This window comes from Notechis scutatus, chromosome 3 (assembly GCF_049901735.1).
Source record: "Notechis scutatus isolate UNSWTSFEM ecotype Mainland chromosome 3, rNotScu1.2, whole genome shotgun sequence".
NCBI classification, from domain to species: Eukaryota; Metazoa; Chordata; class Lepidosauria; order Squamata; family Elapidae; genus Notechis; species Notechis scutatus.
In genome coordinates, this window is record NC_142011.1 from 124,544,861 (window position 1) to 124,562,514 (window position 17,654).

A 17,654-nucleotide genomic window follows, 5' to 3' on the forward strand; every position below is an offset into this window, starting at 1 on the left:
GAGGTTTCTGAGAAGGCTTTGTGATAGGGGTCAGATCCAGGGCTTATTCATGGTCTGAATGGCATTTGAATAAATCTTTAAATAGGTGCACACAATACTGAACTGGTCTAATCTGCAGCTCAGGGCTACTCTGTCTGTTACAGACTTTTCTATGCATCAGGCTCTTTATTTAGCCTACTGGTTTTCTAGCTCTCAGTGATATTTCCATCGACTGAATAGATGGGCTTTCTTCTCATAGGCAAGTCACCTGGCAGGAGCAATGGGATCTGATGCTCCCCCTCAATGACTGCTTGGGATTCAGCTTTCTCTGGGTTCTTCATCCTGGTCTTCCTCATTTGGGGAAGATTCCTCAGGGGCATGGTAATTGCTGTCTTTTGGAACCTGATAATCTATTTTATATTATCAGTATATTTTTATCAGGATTTAGAATCAGAAATCATTACTTTTATTTCTTGTAAAGGGAAAGGGGAATAATGCAAAGCATATATAGTTATACATATGCACCGGAATGTCATTAAGATGAACCGGGTTTATATTTTCAGTTTTTCCCCCTGTTTAGCAAGGGGGTTATTAAATATATTTCAATGTAACATTTAAGCATCCTATTATATTTTTTATATGATATATTAACCTTATTTTAGATTTTATATTATTTTTCTCCTTTACAGCACTGAAAAGGATGATTCCTGATTTTCAGCAACCGTTTTAAGAACTTTGGGGCCATCAAAACAAAAATGCAGCAACTAAAATCTACCACTACCTTTAATTTTCAAGAAATTGAACCACAAATTCAACTGGGAAAAAGGTGACATTTTAAACCAAGCCAAATACACCAGTACCAGGAAATATCTAGAAGCCTGGCATTCTGACCAACCAGCCATCATAGTGAAATAAGCTCATTTATATACCGTTCAAATGATACAACCAAAAGTGAAAGAAGGAAACAAGCATTTCATAGCACATTAAACTTCAAAGTTGAGGGCCATCACTATAAAAACTCCATAGCTATTTATGATTACTTTTGCTGATGGCAGCGCCTCCCCCAGAGTGAGGAATTGATTTTCCTGAAAACTCTGGAAAATCTATGTAGTTGATGTGCTGGAATCTGTACAAGCTGTTTGTGATAATGAAAAAGCTTTCCCAGGCACATATTGTACTTTTGTTAGATCAGAATCTTGATACAATAATCTCCATATTTTAAAACAACTTAAATGATGTAAGTTGATCTACTTGTTTAGCTTTCATTCATTAAGATAACTATGCATACAGCATATCTATTTCCTTCCTCCTCCATCTGCAATTAATCCTATATTAAGGTTTCTTTCTTAACCTGCCAATGGATAGGAATTTAATATTTATATCTTACTATATAACTATGAAACTGCATAGAAAGAACATTTTGCTGGTGCTAGAAAAAAGAGCAGCTGATATCTGCTTAAAGAAGGCCCCTGGCTAGTTTAAAAATGCTGGCAGGCAACTGCTAGGAAGAGGTTTAGTACCAAATTCTTTCTTAAAGGCACATGAGGTCAAAGACAATCCATTTGAGGTACCTGTAAGTAGGTAGCAAGTTACATAGCTTTCACAAACCTGGAATGGGTCTACTAGCAACTGTACCATGCCAGTTGTAAATTGGTATGTTTGATCAAATCAATCTATCAATTTGTCTGTCTGTTTGTCTGCTTGCCTACCTGCCATTTGATTTCTGTGGGCAATGTGACATCTAGAAGAACAGTTATAAAAGATGGCAACAAACATTAAGCATGTACACAGAGGAAACTTTTGGGGATGTTTAGACTAAATAAAGGAAGTTTTCAATTTACAATACTTTGTTTAGTGACCATTCAAAGTTACCGTACTGAAAAAAGTGATTTATAACCGTTTTTCACACTTAGGAATGTTGCAGTGTCTCCATGGTCACGTGATCACAATTTGATGCTTGGCAACTGGTTCTTATTTATGACAGCTACAGTATCCTGGGGTCATGATCCCCTTTTGCGACCTTCTGATGAGCAAAGTCAATGGGGAAGACGGATTCACTTAACAACTGTGTTACTAACGTAACGACTGCAATGTTTCACTCAACAACTGTGGCAAAAAGGGTCGTAAAATGGGGCAAAACTTAACAACTTAAATTTTGGGCTCAATTGTGGTCGTAAGTCGAGAACTACCTGTATTGTAAGAAATAAAATTAATAATATTTCTGTAGTACATTTCAGACAACTTCAAGTGCTATGTTCATATTATTTTCTTAATATAATTCTGTGTAAAAAATATCAGAATAGCATATAGCCAGAAGGTGAAACAAAAAGGCAGTAACCAATACAACATTCAAACCAGGATGCTAAGTACTACAGTGCAATAGTAATATTTTTTAGCAGAATTGTAATTCGGTTTTATTTTTCATATGACCCTGAATGCTTCAAAAGAGAAAAGTCAAATAAATTTTGTATTCATACCCTTTATCAAATAAAATAATTAAGAAAAATAAAGAATATCGTTATATTTTGATCCCCGCCCCTGGCTAAAAAAACAGTCTAGTATTGAGCTGATTATAGAAATATATCAGTTCTATCATATAATAGAGAAGGATTACATAGAAAAAGGGACTGACCAAACTAAGCATATTAGTCTTTTGCATTGTTTTATATCATCATGTAAACTTCACTTCCACAATCACTAAGGAAAATAATTCACTGCTTATACAAGTGACATGAAGATTTAATTGATGCTGCAAGAGACATTAACATGTATTCTACACATTGCTTTCTGTAACTGTAGTTTGATTTATATCAATGTTTAAGTAACTCTTTAGTGATGTTGCAGTGCTAATCTAGGAATGCATTCAGTTCCATTTATTGTTTTAAATGTGCCAATATTCAATGTGACACATTTAAGTAAGGCATGTTGGTGGCATATAAATTTTAGAATAAATAAGAATTAAAGAAAAAAAATCACAAATCAAGACTCATCAGCTGACAGCCAGAATACCTGGGTCTGGGAATAGATTCTGTTTTCTTGGTTCTGGGAGAGGGAATGCTGAGCGTGCCATGACTCAGAATGATGGGTAGGTGAAAATCCTCTGTCCTCAGCCACTCTGAAGTCTGGGGCCACCCGCTGCCATAAATCAATCAGTCAGTCAATCATTTATTCCAGTGAGATTTCTTTTTTTCAAACAGAAATATAGAAATATGGGAACTAGGCTATATTTTTATACAACTGTAACCATTTACATTATAATCAGAAATAGATTACATTGATAACTACTGATTCAGACCTATTCCAAAGCAGAGAAAATGCAGTGCAAACTGTTCCCAACAAAAGACTCTATTCAAAGCAAAACAAAAACCTTAAAATTAATAATTGCACATTATTCTCTTTCTACAAGTGGATGGTGATGATTTAGTGGCTACCCTTATGCCACAGAATTACGTCTATTCTCTCCCCCCCACTCCAATGATTTCTTCAGTAAGGCATGATTCTTGCACTGGGCAATTGCTTCTTTCTTTTTTTCAGGAGAAGCAGGTGAAATAATGATAGTTGGGAATGAATGTTTGGAGTCAGTGATGGACTAAATCAGGGAAGGTAACTTTGAGGGGAGGTAACTTGTGGTCTTCACATTTTGGCAGCAAATTACATTACTCTTGACAAGGAAAGTATCTGATGATAATAATAATTTCTTTAATTTATACGCTGACAATTCTCAGTAACTCTGGGTGGTTGATAATTGGTGATAGAAATCTTGTCTTTTTATGTATCATGGCTAGGGTGACACAAAGCAAATTGTTAAGTTTGATCCTTGCTGTCTCCAGTTGCCAGGGTACTGTTTGTGACCCCCAACTTTCTTTCTTCTTCTTCTGAGCAGATGGGCTTAGTTCCAGACATACTGTGAAGAGGTGACCCAACAATATATTCAATTTCTGAAGTCTATGTAGGGCCCAAAGGTTTTCTAAATTATATCAAAGGCTGGCACTTTGCTTTACATTACAATTACTCTTCATTTAATAGATTTTACTAAAAGGATCTAAAATTGAGACGAGGTATCTTTAGCTGCTTTACCTGTCCCAAATGGTGAGCAAGCTCAGTTCAAATACAAATACAAGCAAGTTCAGTCCAAATACAAGGAAGATGACATTTCTGAGCAATCAGACTGACCTTCATATTATTGATACACTAAACTGGACAAGGTTGCATTTGTTCTAAAGTAGGAGTGTCAAAGCGGCGGCCCGCGGGCCAGATGCGTCACGCACAGGCCACGCCCACCCCAGCTCTGCAAAGGGAAAAACGTCATGATATGTCATGTGACAGGCAACATGACTGAGCGAGTTTGACACCTGTGTTCTAAAGGATCACTTTCACAGTCTGAGGTTGATTCTAAACCCATCACTTCATCTTGGTCCCAATATTGTATCCTAGCTAGTGCTTCTAAAGAATGTGGATTTAATCATTGTTATATAAGGCTTTCATAACATCCAGGCTGGCTTATCGTAAACCATAGTCTATATTCAAATTCATTCAAAAATTACACTGAAGCCTGCACATAATTCAAAATGAGACGGCACACTTTTTAAGTTGAAATATGTATATTGAAAAAAAGGGAATGGGGAAAGTAAAGAAAATGAAAGGACAATGTTGCACAGAAGTAGCAATCAAAGGAACCAAAGATCCCTAGCACCATTAAAATAATATGACTGTTCCTGTTGAACTATATCAAATGTTAAGTGAATGTTGAAATGAGAAATGTTCAATGCAAAGGCTTTAAAAACTTTTTGCTACTAAAATATTGCTAACATAGTCAAAGATGACAATAATTAATGATATGTCAGTCATGAATAAATGATATCCAGTCAACCCTACAATTGAAATTATTCCTACTGTTCTCAGCACAGAAGCTGAGGAACCAGTCTGCCTCAATCAACTGGTATTTGTCTTCTTCACAACTGAACATGCCAGTCACAACTTTTGCACATTTCCCTTCTTCAGTCTCATTTATAGGAAGATCATTGGAGAATAGAGTAACTTCTTTGTTTATTGAACTTTAAGGATCAAGAAACAAAAGGATCAAATAATGAAAACAAATCCCACTCAGTTGTCTGTTCATATAGATGATGCAGTGTGTGTGTGAGAGAGAGAAAGAGAAGTTTTAAGAAGACAGTTCAAGACATGAAAACAACAATATCCTCCCATATTCTGCTTTAAACAGCAGCCAGTCAGATGACCATGAATGGTGCATAGATAGGCCATGATGGTAACAGACTTCCACACTTTTTTACTCTCAGCATTTCATAATTAGAACTGTGTTATTTCTAAACTTGAAACTTCAGTGTAGCTATCAAAACTATCAATCAAGTTAAATCCTTTTTGGAGCCATCTACTTTTGATGTATTGAATTCAAAACATTATACCGTATTTGCCGGCGTATAAGACGACTGGGCGTATAAGACGAGCCCCCAACATTTCCACTCAAAATATAGTTTTTGTTATATACCGCAGTATAAGACCACCCCCCACTTGGAGGCATGCTTTTCAAGGCAAAAAGTCGTCTCATACGCCGGCAAATCGGTAAGTTGTAACACTTGGGGTATTCTGGATATAATTCTTGATTGACACCCCCAACCCCTTTCCCCCAAACTTACAAAGCCACCAAAATGCTTTAGAGAGGCAGCTTCGCCTTTCTCAGGCTGGCACTCAATTCCTCTCCCTTTCTTTGTGACAGCCCCGCGTGCGTGCCATCGGGACTCCAAGGGTGGGGATGGACAGCTGCCAACTCTCTCTCTCTGTGTGTGTGTGTGTGTGGTGTGGAGGGTAATTCGGCTATCTCTGGCCTCCGCTCGGTTTTAAAGTCGCTTGGCCGGTTCCCAAAGTCGCCAGCGCGCGCTGGCCGGGAGACGCGGCGCCGGGTGGCAGCTCGGTGCAGGGGAGGCGGATCTTTCTCTCTTAAGCGGGGAGGGGAGGAGGGGACAAGAGGAGGGACGGGACGGGACAGGGGCGGGAGGAGGGCGCTCGCCTTCTTCCACCGCCCACCGGACCCTTTTCTTCCCAAGGGGACCCTGGAAAGCAGCTCGGGAGCCGGGTGGCCCTGCCCAGCGGGGTCCCATCAGGAACTTCCTGAGGACACCCCCCGCCCCAAGCACAGCCCTCCCGGTCTTTCAAAGAGGGAGGGAGAAGCGGGAGGAGCAAATTGCCGCCCCCGCCCCGCTGCCCAGAAGGAGGGGCGCCACAGTCCACCCCACCACCTTCTCCCCCCACTCCCCGGGCCATTCGCGGCTCGGTGCTGGCTGGGTGAAGCGGCCCGCCAGAGACCCTCCCGCTCCACCCCCACCCCACCTCCAGATTGGCCTCGCAAGCGCCCGAGCCGGGCGGAGGGTGGGTGGGTGGGTGGGAGGAGGAGGAAGAGAGACTTCGGCTGGGCTTGAAGGGGCTTCGCAAGTTGCGGAGCTCCGCCCCATCGCTCTTGCACCGAGTGACAATGTATTTACCGGCGTATAAGACGACCCCCACTTGGAGGCATGTTTTTAGGGCAAAAAGTCGTCTTATACGCCGCAAATACGGTATATTGCTACATTTTTACATTTTGCCTAAATATATTTACCCATTTTTGTTTTCTATTCTTGTTATATAAAGGAAAACCAATCAAATTACTCATTTCTTCACCATATTATCGACAATCTTATAATTCTTCATCAAAAAGACAAACCTTTGGGTTCTTTTTTATACACTGTCAACTGATCTTTTTTTAAAAAGGGGGGGGGGCAATATTCTACAGGTTGCATTGCATCAATTTCTGTAACATGCACACTGTTGTGATATATGCCATCTTACTTAAAATCTATAAGCACCTAATACTGAATCTTCCTTTATGGCATAAAGGTGTCTTTCTATTGTCGGCAAAGGGGCATCACTTGATACATCCCAGTGAGTTAGGTCCTCTAAGATTTTACATTTAGATATTACAACTAACTGATATCTTATGAATGAACATATGAGGTTAGCAGTTTGCACTTATTTTCACTGAATCTTGGCTGGCATTTTGCTATTCAAAATAATTTACACATTCTTTTTGCACATAAAACTTCTTTGGCTGATGTACATGCTTAAAAAAGGAAACAGAATCTTTATTTGCTATTTCTCTCTCCACTCACCAATGTGGCTCTCCCATCTATAATATTTAGGATCTGCACCTTTTTTTCTTGTGAAAACATGCCCCAATATAGTTAAAATGAAGCAAGCTTATTCTTTAATGCTGATGTGTATATGAGACAAATGAGACATTGATTAATTAATTAATATAACCATTTTTGTTAAAGATTTTAGGAAATCCCCAGTTTGTATCTTTGAAACAGTGTGTATTTGCAGAATAGTCCAATTATTCTGGCTGTAATTGAACATTCAAAAATATCATAATGGAATACAAGAATGAAATCATTGCTGCCTTCAAGCACGAGATCAATCTTTCAGTAATTTTTTTATCTATTGGCAACAACATTACACAACTGCTATTAAAGAAGAAAAAATGATTTTAAACGTTATACCATACTGTAGAATTTTTAGAGATGGGCAAACTTGTCTTACTCACATTGGAGATACTCTAGAATAACTTACGTTAATAAAAACTATCAAAAACAAGAAATTCTATTTCTCTTTTAGCCAACCTGAAGCTCTAAAAAGCAATCTATTAGCAAAGCAATGGAGATGATTCTTCATTGCTTTCCTTACAGCTTCCCATAGTAAAATAGATGGGATGGGAAATAGAAGGGAAAAAAATACCAATGATTCAGATTTTTAAAACAGAGCCCAAACATAGATCAAACAATAGAGAGTAAATTCTGTGGGTCATTCAATCCTATGAAGTACCTTACAAGGATGACTTTGGTTCTATGGCACTGTGTAGAAAATTTATTGCCATCCATCTAAGTTATATTTTAGAAATTATATTAAAAAGCATAGATCCCAATTAGAATGCCATTTAGCATATGTTTAAGATTATTTCTGAGATCCTTAATAGCACCCACGTCTCTGGTCAGCTTGTTGGTTATATCAACTTTTGTAAGATATGCTTTGTACTACTATGCACAACGAGAACTCATTTTTCTTTGTTTCTTTTTTTAAGAAGATAATGATCCTAACCATACCATATATTTAAACTTAACTTTCATTTTTTATAATTTATCTTTGAGTTTCATAAGGACAAGGCTTCAGGTTTTACAAAAAAACCCATTTTAAAATCAAACTATCACATCTGCCTACAAAATGTGAGCTGGTACCTTCCTGTATCCACATATGGCAGACTGAAATTAGGAGGAAAGACTGGAAGAGGCAGTAACATTATCAGGGCATTTTAAATGTTAGATTCATTACTAATCTTCATTCTAAAGTTCTATCCAAGAAATGGTAACTTACTAAAAGGTAACATAACAAAATAAGTCTTACCTTTTTGTATAGACTTCTCAGATCTCTGTATTGCCACATGCTATTTAAGACCTGAGATGCTGCCTTCACTACTTTTGGTGAGTGCCTATTAGGGAATTAAAAAAAAAGACACATATAAGGAACTGAAAAGCACTCATTGGTTCAATCAATATTATATGACAGTGTTTCTCAACTCAGCAACTTTTAAGATGTGTGGACTTCAACTCCCAGAATTCTCCAGCCAGCTGCAGCAGCATGGTTGGCTGGGGAATTCTGGGAATTGAAGACCATACATCTTAAAGTTGTTGAGGTGAAGATATCCTGTTATATGCTTTGGAAAATAGAACAGAACTTCTTTTGAAAATCATATTTATTAAAGATTGAGAAAGGATGAGCTTGTTAGCCCTAACCCTAATCATAATGTGGTCTGTTTTTCAATTAGTGTGATACTTGAACTTGAGAAATACTATATTGTCATTTTATAAATACTCATTTGTTTTACCTGTGCCTTATACTTGTGTCAGAATCCATCATCTTAATGCACTCTTGTTTATTCCTGGTTTGCATTTATGGTCTTCCCAAAATTTGTACTTGGATAAGAAAGAGGCAAAACAAGCCACGAATGAACTAGCAACCTGATTCATTTGCAACAGAGTCTGATGTTCAACAAACTATGGTTGATTTGAATAGTGCTTTGCTTTTCCTCTGGGTAGAATGTGAGCTCAAAGTTCTTGGGATTTATTTTGACTTTTTGAGCATCCTACCTGGCTTATTTTTATTCTTTGATGATCCTACCTGGCAGTAATAATAAGTTTAGTTATAACTGTGACATTTCAGAATTATGTAAATATTATTTACTCTGGGTATTTGCTTCTAACCTTGATGTATTCCACTCTTTTTTGACCATCACAGGCAGCAGCCCAAATATATTGGGAATGGATTACTTTTTAAACATTTTCTTGAACAAATCTGTTATTATGAATAGCAGCTGCAATTATCAGTTTCTGGGTTGCTGTCCAGAATAGATAATAATTAATCTGCAGGTTTCTTTTGATAAATCAATATAATGCCACAGATCCAAATTAAGACTACACACACCACACACTTTGATGTGAGATTGCTTATTATCTTCTACCCATCTGCCATTATCTGTGAAGTTTTCTAACACACAGTATAAATGATTTCCAGGAAATCATTAGTGTCAACTATAAATTACAGATAACAGGCAGAAGATGATTGGCAAAACATACTTGTCTCCTTTACTTTTGGAAATGCCAACAAGTTTCTCAATTCCTCCTGCATCTCGTAAGGCCTTGGCATTTTCCATATTTTTTGTGATGACTTCATGCAAGGTGCAGCAAATGGCAGTTACGGTATCATCAGACATGGTCTTGCTTGCTGAATTGTTACTGTTGTTACCTCCTGGAAGCCGGTGAACCAGGTCCCGCATGGCATACTTGCCTTTTGGAAAGGGGGAAAAATGATAGAAGCAGTCATATAAGTAAAAAAACAAAAGAACAGAAAAGCACAGGAAAAAATGTCACATGATCCAATGATTTCTGAGTGTTTCATTTTGCAGGTTAGCATGTGGTTGTTTGTTTATTTAGCAAACTCTTCCATGTAATTAGTAGTATAATAAGTAAAAGAGAACCATTATATTTTAATTTTTGCTCACTAACTCTACATGTCCTTATTTCTTTCCTGGGCATATTATATATCCCCGATGGAGAACAGGGAGGAGAACCATTTATATTGAAAACAATGTCAGGTGAACACTCAGTGGTTGAGTTGTGCAGCAAAATAATACTACTTAAAAAGTAACTAAAATGTTGCTTCTGATTGGTATTAAAGTGTAAATAGGTGTTTGATCTAGAAAGAATTAATCTCTCCATGACCACATGTGTCAAAGCAACTTAAAAAAAAGTCTATCTCTCAAAATAACTGTATTTCCCCACCTCTGTAAATAGAGAATCTTTAGTGAAAACATTTCTACCCTGGTTTTCTTTCCCAATAGGCGCACAAATCTAACCCTGCAAAAAAACTATAATCTGACATGAATGTTACTAAACACATATGATCTATGGAGACCTAGTTAATGATAAACTGTTTTTACAGGTTTGTTAGTGAAATTACTTGTAAATAACATTACATGAGACAATGATTATATGCTGGTAGCTATCAAACATCGGCATATATTCTCTGTCTCAAATAAATGATCCAGAAATAATTATATTGTGAAGCTTTCTGCTTGGAATTTGGCTGGTTAATTCATACTAATAAACTGTAGTTGATTTATTAGCTATATATTAGCATCTAAACATCAGTAATGATATGTTCTGTCATAATAGTGCAATAAGTATATAATTTAGCAATCTGTATATAGATATAATAGATACAGATATATGTATAGCCACTGGTATTGTTAGTTAATTCAAGATTTATTTATTTATTTTTTTAAAACAAGTTTTATTAATTTTTAAAACACACAAATTATCATTATTCATTACATGTTTAAACCTTTTTCCTTGTAAATTTAACAAGTCAGATAAATTATGATTCTGTTTTAAACCATTTCCATATAATATACCAAAACCTCTTATTCAATTTCTCTTTACTTTCTTCTTTACTCTTATTCAATATCATTATTATTATTTCATCTGTTTCTTTCTGACTTAGTTACCATTATTCTCATTCTATATTTCTACAAGTTTTTACCAATTCTCCCCCAAAAAGACATATACACACAACACACAAAACATAAAAAATATCTTTTGGAAAGTAACTTGGACCCAGGTGTCTCTCTCTTCATGGACTTCAATTATATTCATGCTCATCTTACATATCATTACTTATTTTATTTACCATTCTAAGCCTTCTATATTAACTTCTCCACATATTTCACACTTCTTAATTCTACCTTAATTAATCATCTTAGTTTAAATCATTATATTTGTATCTTTTGTCCATTTTTTATCATCCCTTTGTCTCATCCCTTATGAAAAAAAAGAAAATCAGTTTCTCCTGAAATCATTAATCAGAGTATGATGCCTTTCTATCTCCCCTAAGTTAATCAAATTAATCTTTAAAATAATATCTAATACCCAATCAGATTTTGCTTGGTACATTCTATCTAACTAATACATCCAACACAATTAAGTGCATAATTAGAGCATAAATCCAAATATTAAAAAGAAATACTATAATAAAAATTTCATAATAACATCAATACCATAATTTTATTAAACTCTTTAATTAAAACAATATTCTAAACCCCTCCTATTATTAAGTTTTAAAACCAATCATTTTTAAACATTTTAACATTTTAATCTCTTATCAACTCTTAAACCATTGCAATACTACCATCTCATCTTATGTACCTTGCAAAATCTTTTTACTTTATCCATTATCCATAAAAATTCCTTTTTTCCATTTAATTTCAAAACGTTGTAGCTTTTCTCCACCTTTTCCCTTTCTTTCTTTTCCCAACAAACCTTTCTACCCCCTTCTTCTAGCCTCTGCCTTACCGGCTTCCCTTCTCTGTCGTATTTCTTTTCCCTTTGTTTACAATCATCATATTGGTTTTGCACTTTATTTTTCCCTTTCTTAAATGTTTTTTTAGATCTTAAGTCCTTAAATCCTTTAGTTTTCTTCTTTTCTCTTCTTTTCTTTTCTTTCTCTCTTCTTTTTTCTGGATCAAATTCTGAGGTTCATTAAAGATGGCTCCTTCCTTTCTTTCTTGTTCCTCTGCTGTCTTCATCTGTTGTAATTTTTGTTGATAATTAGTAAGCGCCATTTCTAAGAAAAGGAAAGCTTCTTCCACACCATTTCTTAGTTCCTCAACAGAAAGAGCCATTATAAATCTTTTCTTTTCTTTTCTCCTTCTTTCTTCTTACAACAACCAGAATATTCAAAAGAAAATAAAAAGATAAAACAGTCCCAAAGTTATCAATCAGTCCAAACCAAGGCAGAGTTCTCACTTTCTCCTTCTGGGGTAATATAAATCAAAGAGAAAGAAAGTCCAAATCTGTTTAAAGTCTTGTTACAATATATTCTAGTCTTCAAATCCTTAAGGCATCTGCTCCAACAAATCTTAGCATACAAATATTTTCTTTTAATCCTCTCTCTTCCCACTCATCGCTTAAAACCAATTTCCACCTAAAAATAGGTTTCTTAATATCCAGTTATTTATTCCGTAGGAAAAGAGGGAAAGCTATCCTTTCAGCACCTTCAAGCAGCCGCTTTTTTTCTCTTCTGGCAGGTATTATTCAGAAAGTCATACTTTTCAGGAATTTTATTAAATATGTCTTAGAGTCCTAGGAGCCAAGAAAAACTTTCTCCTCTCAATCACTTTCTCCACTTCCTCCTGCGCATTCTTACCCGGCTGCCAGCTTCTTTGTGGCGCCATTACGGACCGCCGCTGCACCGTCCTGGGAAAAAGGGGGTTCTGCGGCCAGGAGGGGGTCTGCAACACCCCAAACCCTTTTCCGGATCCCCTACCTTCAGCTGCCCCTGCAGGGCAGCCTAGCTCCGCACCCGGCTGGATCGGAGCCCCAAAAACGGCTAGCGCGGCAGGGATCGCGCAGCTTCGCAAATCCTGCCGCCGCCGGCCGACAAACCGGAAGTTCTCGTTAATTCAAGATTTAAAAGGTCAAAAGTCAGCAAATATTTAATGTGTAAACTTATGTACGGAAAAGCCCCCACACTAATTGATACACATACACATTGCTTGTTACATCTCCCCCCCCCCCAAAAAAACCCCATAGCTCAAATTATTGCGTTTGTGTTTTCATTTTGGAAGGTATGAAAAAATAGACGAAGATAAATCATGAGACATGTCATCTCTTCCCAATAGAGAACAACTATGCTATTAGCAACAGTGATCCACAAATTCTGGGCAATTTCATTGAGGAAAACATTCTTTAATAGATAAGCCTCCTTCCTATGAAATGCACATACACATTTGTGTATACTTTACTCAATATTAATAAACTCAAACATCAAGCAATATAGCCATATCTTACTTCAAATGTGCTAATACCAAAAGGATTCCCCACAGAAATAAAATGAACTTTACTTTTGTCTAATATTATTTTCGATATAGTGGAATAAGTAACAGTTTTTCAAGAAATCACAATATTTAGCAGACAACTACAGCCATAAGTCTTATATTGAACATACTGGTACTTTGAAAACATAAGTTCCTTGTACAAAATAACTAATAGAGTAACTGGCTAGCATTATCCCTATAACTTAGATTGTATAGATGAACATTTAATTATCAATAAAAGGACTTTTACTTGTCCCTTCAGAAACTTTGAAAGGTCAATAGATTTCTTTGTTTTGGCATGAAGACAAGATTTCTTTTAAAAAACAGCGGGAAGAGGTAAATCCAGATTTGGTAACGGTTTTTAGCTTTGAGGTTTTTGATCAAAAGTTGGAGTTGGCTTTTGAATATTGTATGCATCCATGTGTATATACACATAAACACACATGCATACATATATGGGGAAATATATGGTATGTGTGAACACTACTGTCTTGAGTACTGTAGGTAAGAAGAGAAAAAGTACTAGAAGCATATAAGACAATGGCCACAGAGCAGACTTTACATATTTAAAAAGGCAAAGAATCCCTATGAATTTAGAAGTCTCTCTATTAGCTTAGTAATGATAATCGCAGGTAAACTTGCCATTATATTAGTGGCATAATTCTGTCCTGTACACCATTACAATACTGTCTTTTATTTATTTATTTGTTTGTTTGTCAAATATGTACAAGGTAGCAGGAGTAGGTATAAACATAGACATAAACAAAGGAAGTAAGTACAGAAAAATGGGGACAGTAGGACAGGAACGATAGGCACGCTGGTGCGCTTATACATGCCCCTTTACAGAACTCTCAGGAATGGGGTGAGGTTCACAGTAGACAGTTTGAGATTGAAGCTGTGAGGGTTTGAGGTTGTAACAACAGAGTCAGGTAGAACATTCCAGACATTGACCATTCTGTTGCTGAATTCATATTTTCTACAACCGAGTTTGAAGCAGTTTACCTTGAGTTTGTATTGTTTGTTTGCCCGTGTATTATTGTGGTTGAAGCTGAAGTAGTCATTGACAGGTAAAACATTGTAGCTGACTATTTTATGTACTATGCTTAGATCGGACCACAGGCGGCCCACTTCCAGATTGTCCAAGCCCAGAATTTCAAGCCTGGTGGCATAAGGGATTCTATTGTGAGTAGAGGAGTGAATAACTCTTCTTGTGAAATACCTCTGGACCCGCTCAATTGTGTTAATGTCCGATATGCAGCAGAGTGGATTCCAGGCGGATGAGCTGTATTCAAGAATTGGTCTGGCAAAGGTTTTGTATGCCCTAGTTAGCAATATAATGTTACCGGAGAAGAAGCTTCACAAGATTATGTTAACAACTCTTAATGCCTTTTTGGCAATGCTGTTACAGTGAATTTGGGGGCTTAAATCAATTGAGATGAGTACTCCTAGGTCATATTTCCTTGTGTTTTTTGAATGCTTTCTTTCGATAATTAGTTCAGTTGTGTTTCAAATAGACCTACCCTTTTATTTTTAGTAATCAGCAAAAAACAAAAAAACCACAACCCAATTAATCTGAAGATAGTTAATTTCATCTGAAATATCAATGTAACAGCCGATTATTTTAATGCACTATAATTTTCAACCAGTTTCTTTCCCATTCTGTTTTGGCTGATAAAGCATCCACAGAAAATACAAAGCTCAGAAGGGTATTATTATCTCCCCTGACATTTAACATTTTTCTTTAAAGATATTATCTATATTATGGTAACAAATTGAGGCTGTGATTAAAGATCATAGCTCCACAGTGGCTCTTTGCAGAAATCTATGAAAAGATATCTCAGATCTTTGCACTCTGGAAGGAAATGGAAGAAAAGGTAATCGAAAATGATTATGCTCAGTATCACAATCAGGATCTTGAGTCACTAAGTACATAGTTGTCACTGAAAGTTGGGTATGAATTAGGACAGAGGATATTCCTGCTTTGCACCTGAAGCAGAATGCTGTAGCACAGTAGAACTGTGTAAGGAGCTCTTAAGCTACATGTGGAAGCTCAAGGAGGCCAAGGTATAAGATGCTGAATGCTAATTGGATTTTGCTGGGTCTGATTCCAAATGCACCAGAAGAGAGTTCATGAAGAGGTCTATGGCACAAGCAGGCAAATCCTTAAAAGCATTTCCCCTATGGCAACAGTCGAAAAATAAAAAATAAAAAAGACAGCATTGTGAAAGGGAACTTTAGATGGTAATAAAGCATAAGTAGGGACAGAAAAAAATTGCGTCAAAAAATATAAGAATTATATTTATTAAAAAAGTTCTGTGCAGGCTGTTGCTTGCCTGAAAACAAAATATTTCCTTAACAATTTATTAGGATAGGAAAGTTTGAGTTATCAACCTTCCTTTTAGGAGGAACTGGAAACCGTAACAGCCTTGAGAGTATCAGTCTGATTAATATGATACATGCTTCAGAGAGACAAGAAAATAACTCCTGTGCAAGAGAAAGAGGCTGAAGAGCAGAGCCTTCTGCTTAAGTTGTCAATACATCAGTTGCCTTGATGGCCAGTAAATTTATAAGGTGCAAACGGCTGGTAGTGCTCAGATATTGACTCTTTCAAGAAGCGCGTGCAAAGAAAGACTGGAGTGACATTTCAAAGACTTGAAATGTCAGCAGCCTAGACTTGGGTAAACAGCTTTCCAACTAAAGGTAGCAGGGAGTTGTATACATCTTGGGACTTGACACCCTCCCCCCCCAGTTTAGTCATAATGCAGAATGTAATGCAGTCCATTTCAATCAGACCATAACTTGTGCAATATAAGAGACACTTATATTTCTGTAATACAGTCCTTAGCACATTGCACTAATGAAGTTCCTCCTTAATAAGACATGAAAATTTACTAAAAACTCCAACTTCACATTGGTTCTGCAATGGATTGTGATCAGTGGCAATTAGTCGTGTAGGCAAGTTTTAGCAGACAAGTCCTTCCAGAAAGGTTTAATTGAAACAGCCTAAGGAACAGCTAGTTCACTTAACAAAAACAGTACCATTTTTCCTGAAGCAAGTAAGGCCACTTCAAACAGTTACCTTATTCACATTACTAGTTTCCAGAGAAGTGGTACTGCAGTGGATTGGGCAGTGATTTCATGGTGGAGCCTGGACTGAAATGGTCGTGGTGTCTTTTCCCCTAGCCTCCTTACTCACTTTCTGGCTGTACACAGTGTATCTGAGAAAGCACATTCTTTCCTCTCTCATTTTTTGTCTTCTGCCTCATTCCAAAATTTTGCACAAAGTTGAATTGCAGATGACTACTGCATTTGGGAGATACTAGAAAAGGTAAAAAAACCGACAACCCTGAGTCTAAAATTTGGAAGGTTTTGGAGTTTGAAAAACAACAACAACCCAATATTATTTAATATTTTACACAAGGTTCATGATTCTCATGTTACTTTCTTCTGTAGTAAAGGATGGAATGGAAAACAACACGTATTTTTTGAAATGGACAAGATTTTAAATCTATGCTTAAGGATGCCAAAGCTGACCTGCAAAAATCCAGATGGCCACTAGATGGAGATAAAGATGGAGGATGGACTCGGAAGACTAAAACTCGGAAGACTAAAACTCTGGTCCTGGTGACTGACCCAGACTGGATCCTGCAACATTATCGTGGACACTTGTATTCGCTTTCATGAAAGCTATCTGTATCTTTTATGGTTATCTAATTACTGTATGGATTTCTAAAATTGATATTTCATATGAATTGCTTCCACATCAGTCCCATTTGGCCCTTTCCCATGATTTAGCTCAAGGCCCAACAGAAAAATTAATACTGATATCTGAATTAACTGCCTTTGATTTACTATTCCTTTTCATTCAATTAGAAATCCCAACTCTTGGATGCAATTGTCCTGGGTCCCTCAAGCTAGAATAAAAGAAATTTAAAACATGTAAATCTAGCAGGTGTAGTCCTAAAAGAAAGTCCAAGCTGAAAGAAAACAGAATCAAATAGAATAGAGTTTATGGGGCAAGGCAGTATTTGTCAATAATAATAATAATTATTATAAATAAAAATTAAGCTAGCAACACAAGTTCCAGGAATTCTTTTAATTATTTATTAATTTATTTAATGGTTGTTAAAAAAAGTAACCAGTTATTCAGCAAATTGCAGAACAAGCCCTACAAATAATGTTCAAAAGTCTGTGGAGATTC

The 17,654-nt window shown here is 36.6% G+C and overlaps 1 protein-coding gene across 17 annotated transcripts in view; it reads right to left on the reverse strand.

Moving 5' to 3' along the window:
• CTNND2 (catenin delta 2) overlaps nt 1–17,654 on the reverse strand; it is a 492,160-nt gene that overhangs the window by 37,004 nt on the left and 437,502 nt on the right. For 13 of the 17 annotated variants that reach the window (XR_015748772.1, XM_087961145.1, XM_087961142.1 and 10 more), the window contains 3 exons: nt 9,657–9,867; nt 8,428–8,512; nt 2,989–3,114 (listed from right to left, as the gene is read on the reverse strand). Coding sequence is in view for 16 of the 17 variants with exons in the window: in XM_087961145.1 (XP_087817271.1) it covers nt 2,989–3,114; nt 8,428–8,512; nt 9,657–9,867 (422 nt within the window). In the remaining variant the exon portion in view is untranslated. The remainder of the gene's footprint in view (nt 1–2,988; nt 3,115–8,427; nt 8,513–9,656; nt 9,868–17,654) is intronic. The other 4 variants (XM_087961146.1, XM_087961148.1, XM_087961149.1 and 1 more) reach the window with 1 other exon arrangement.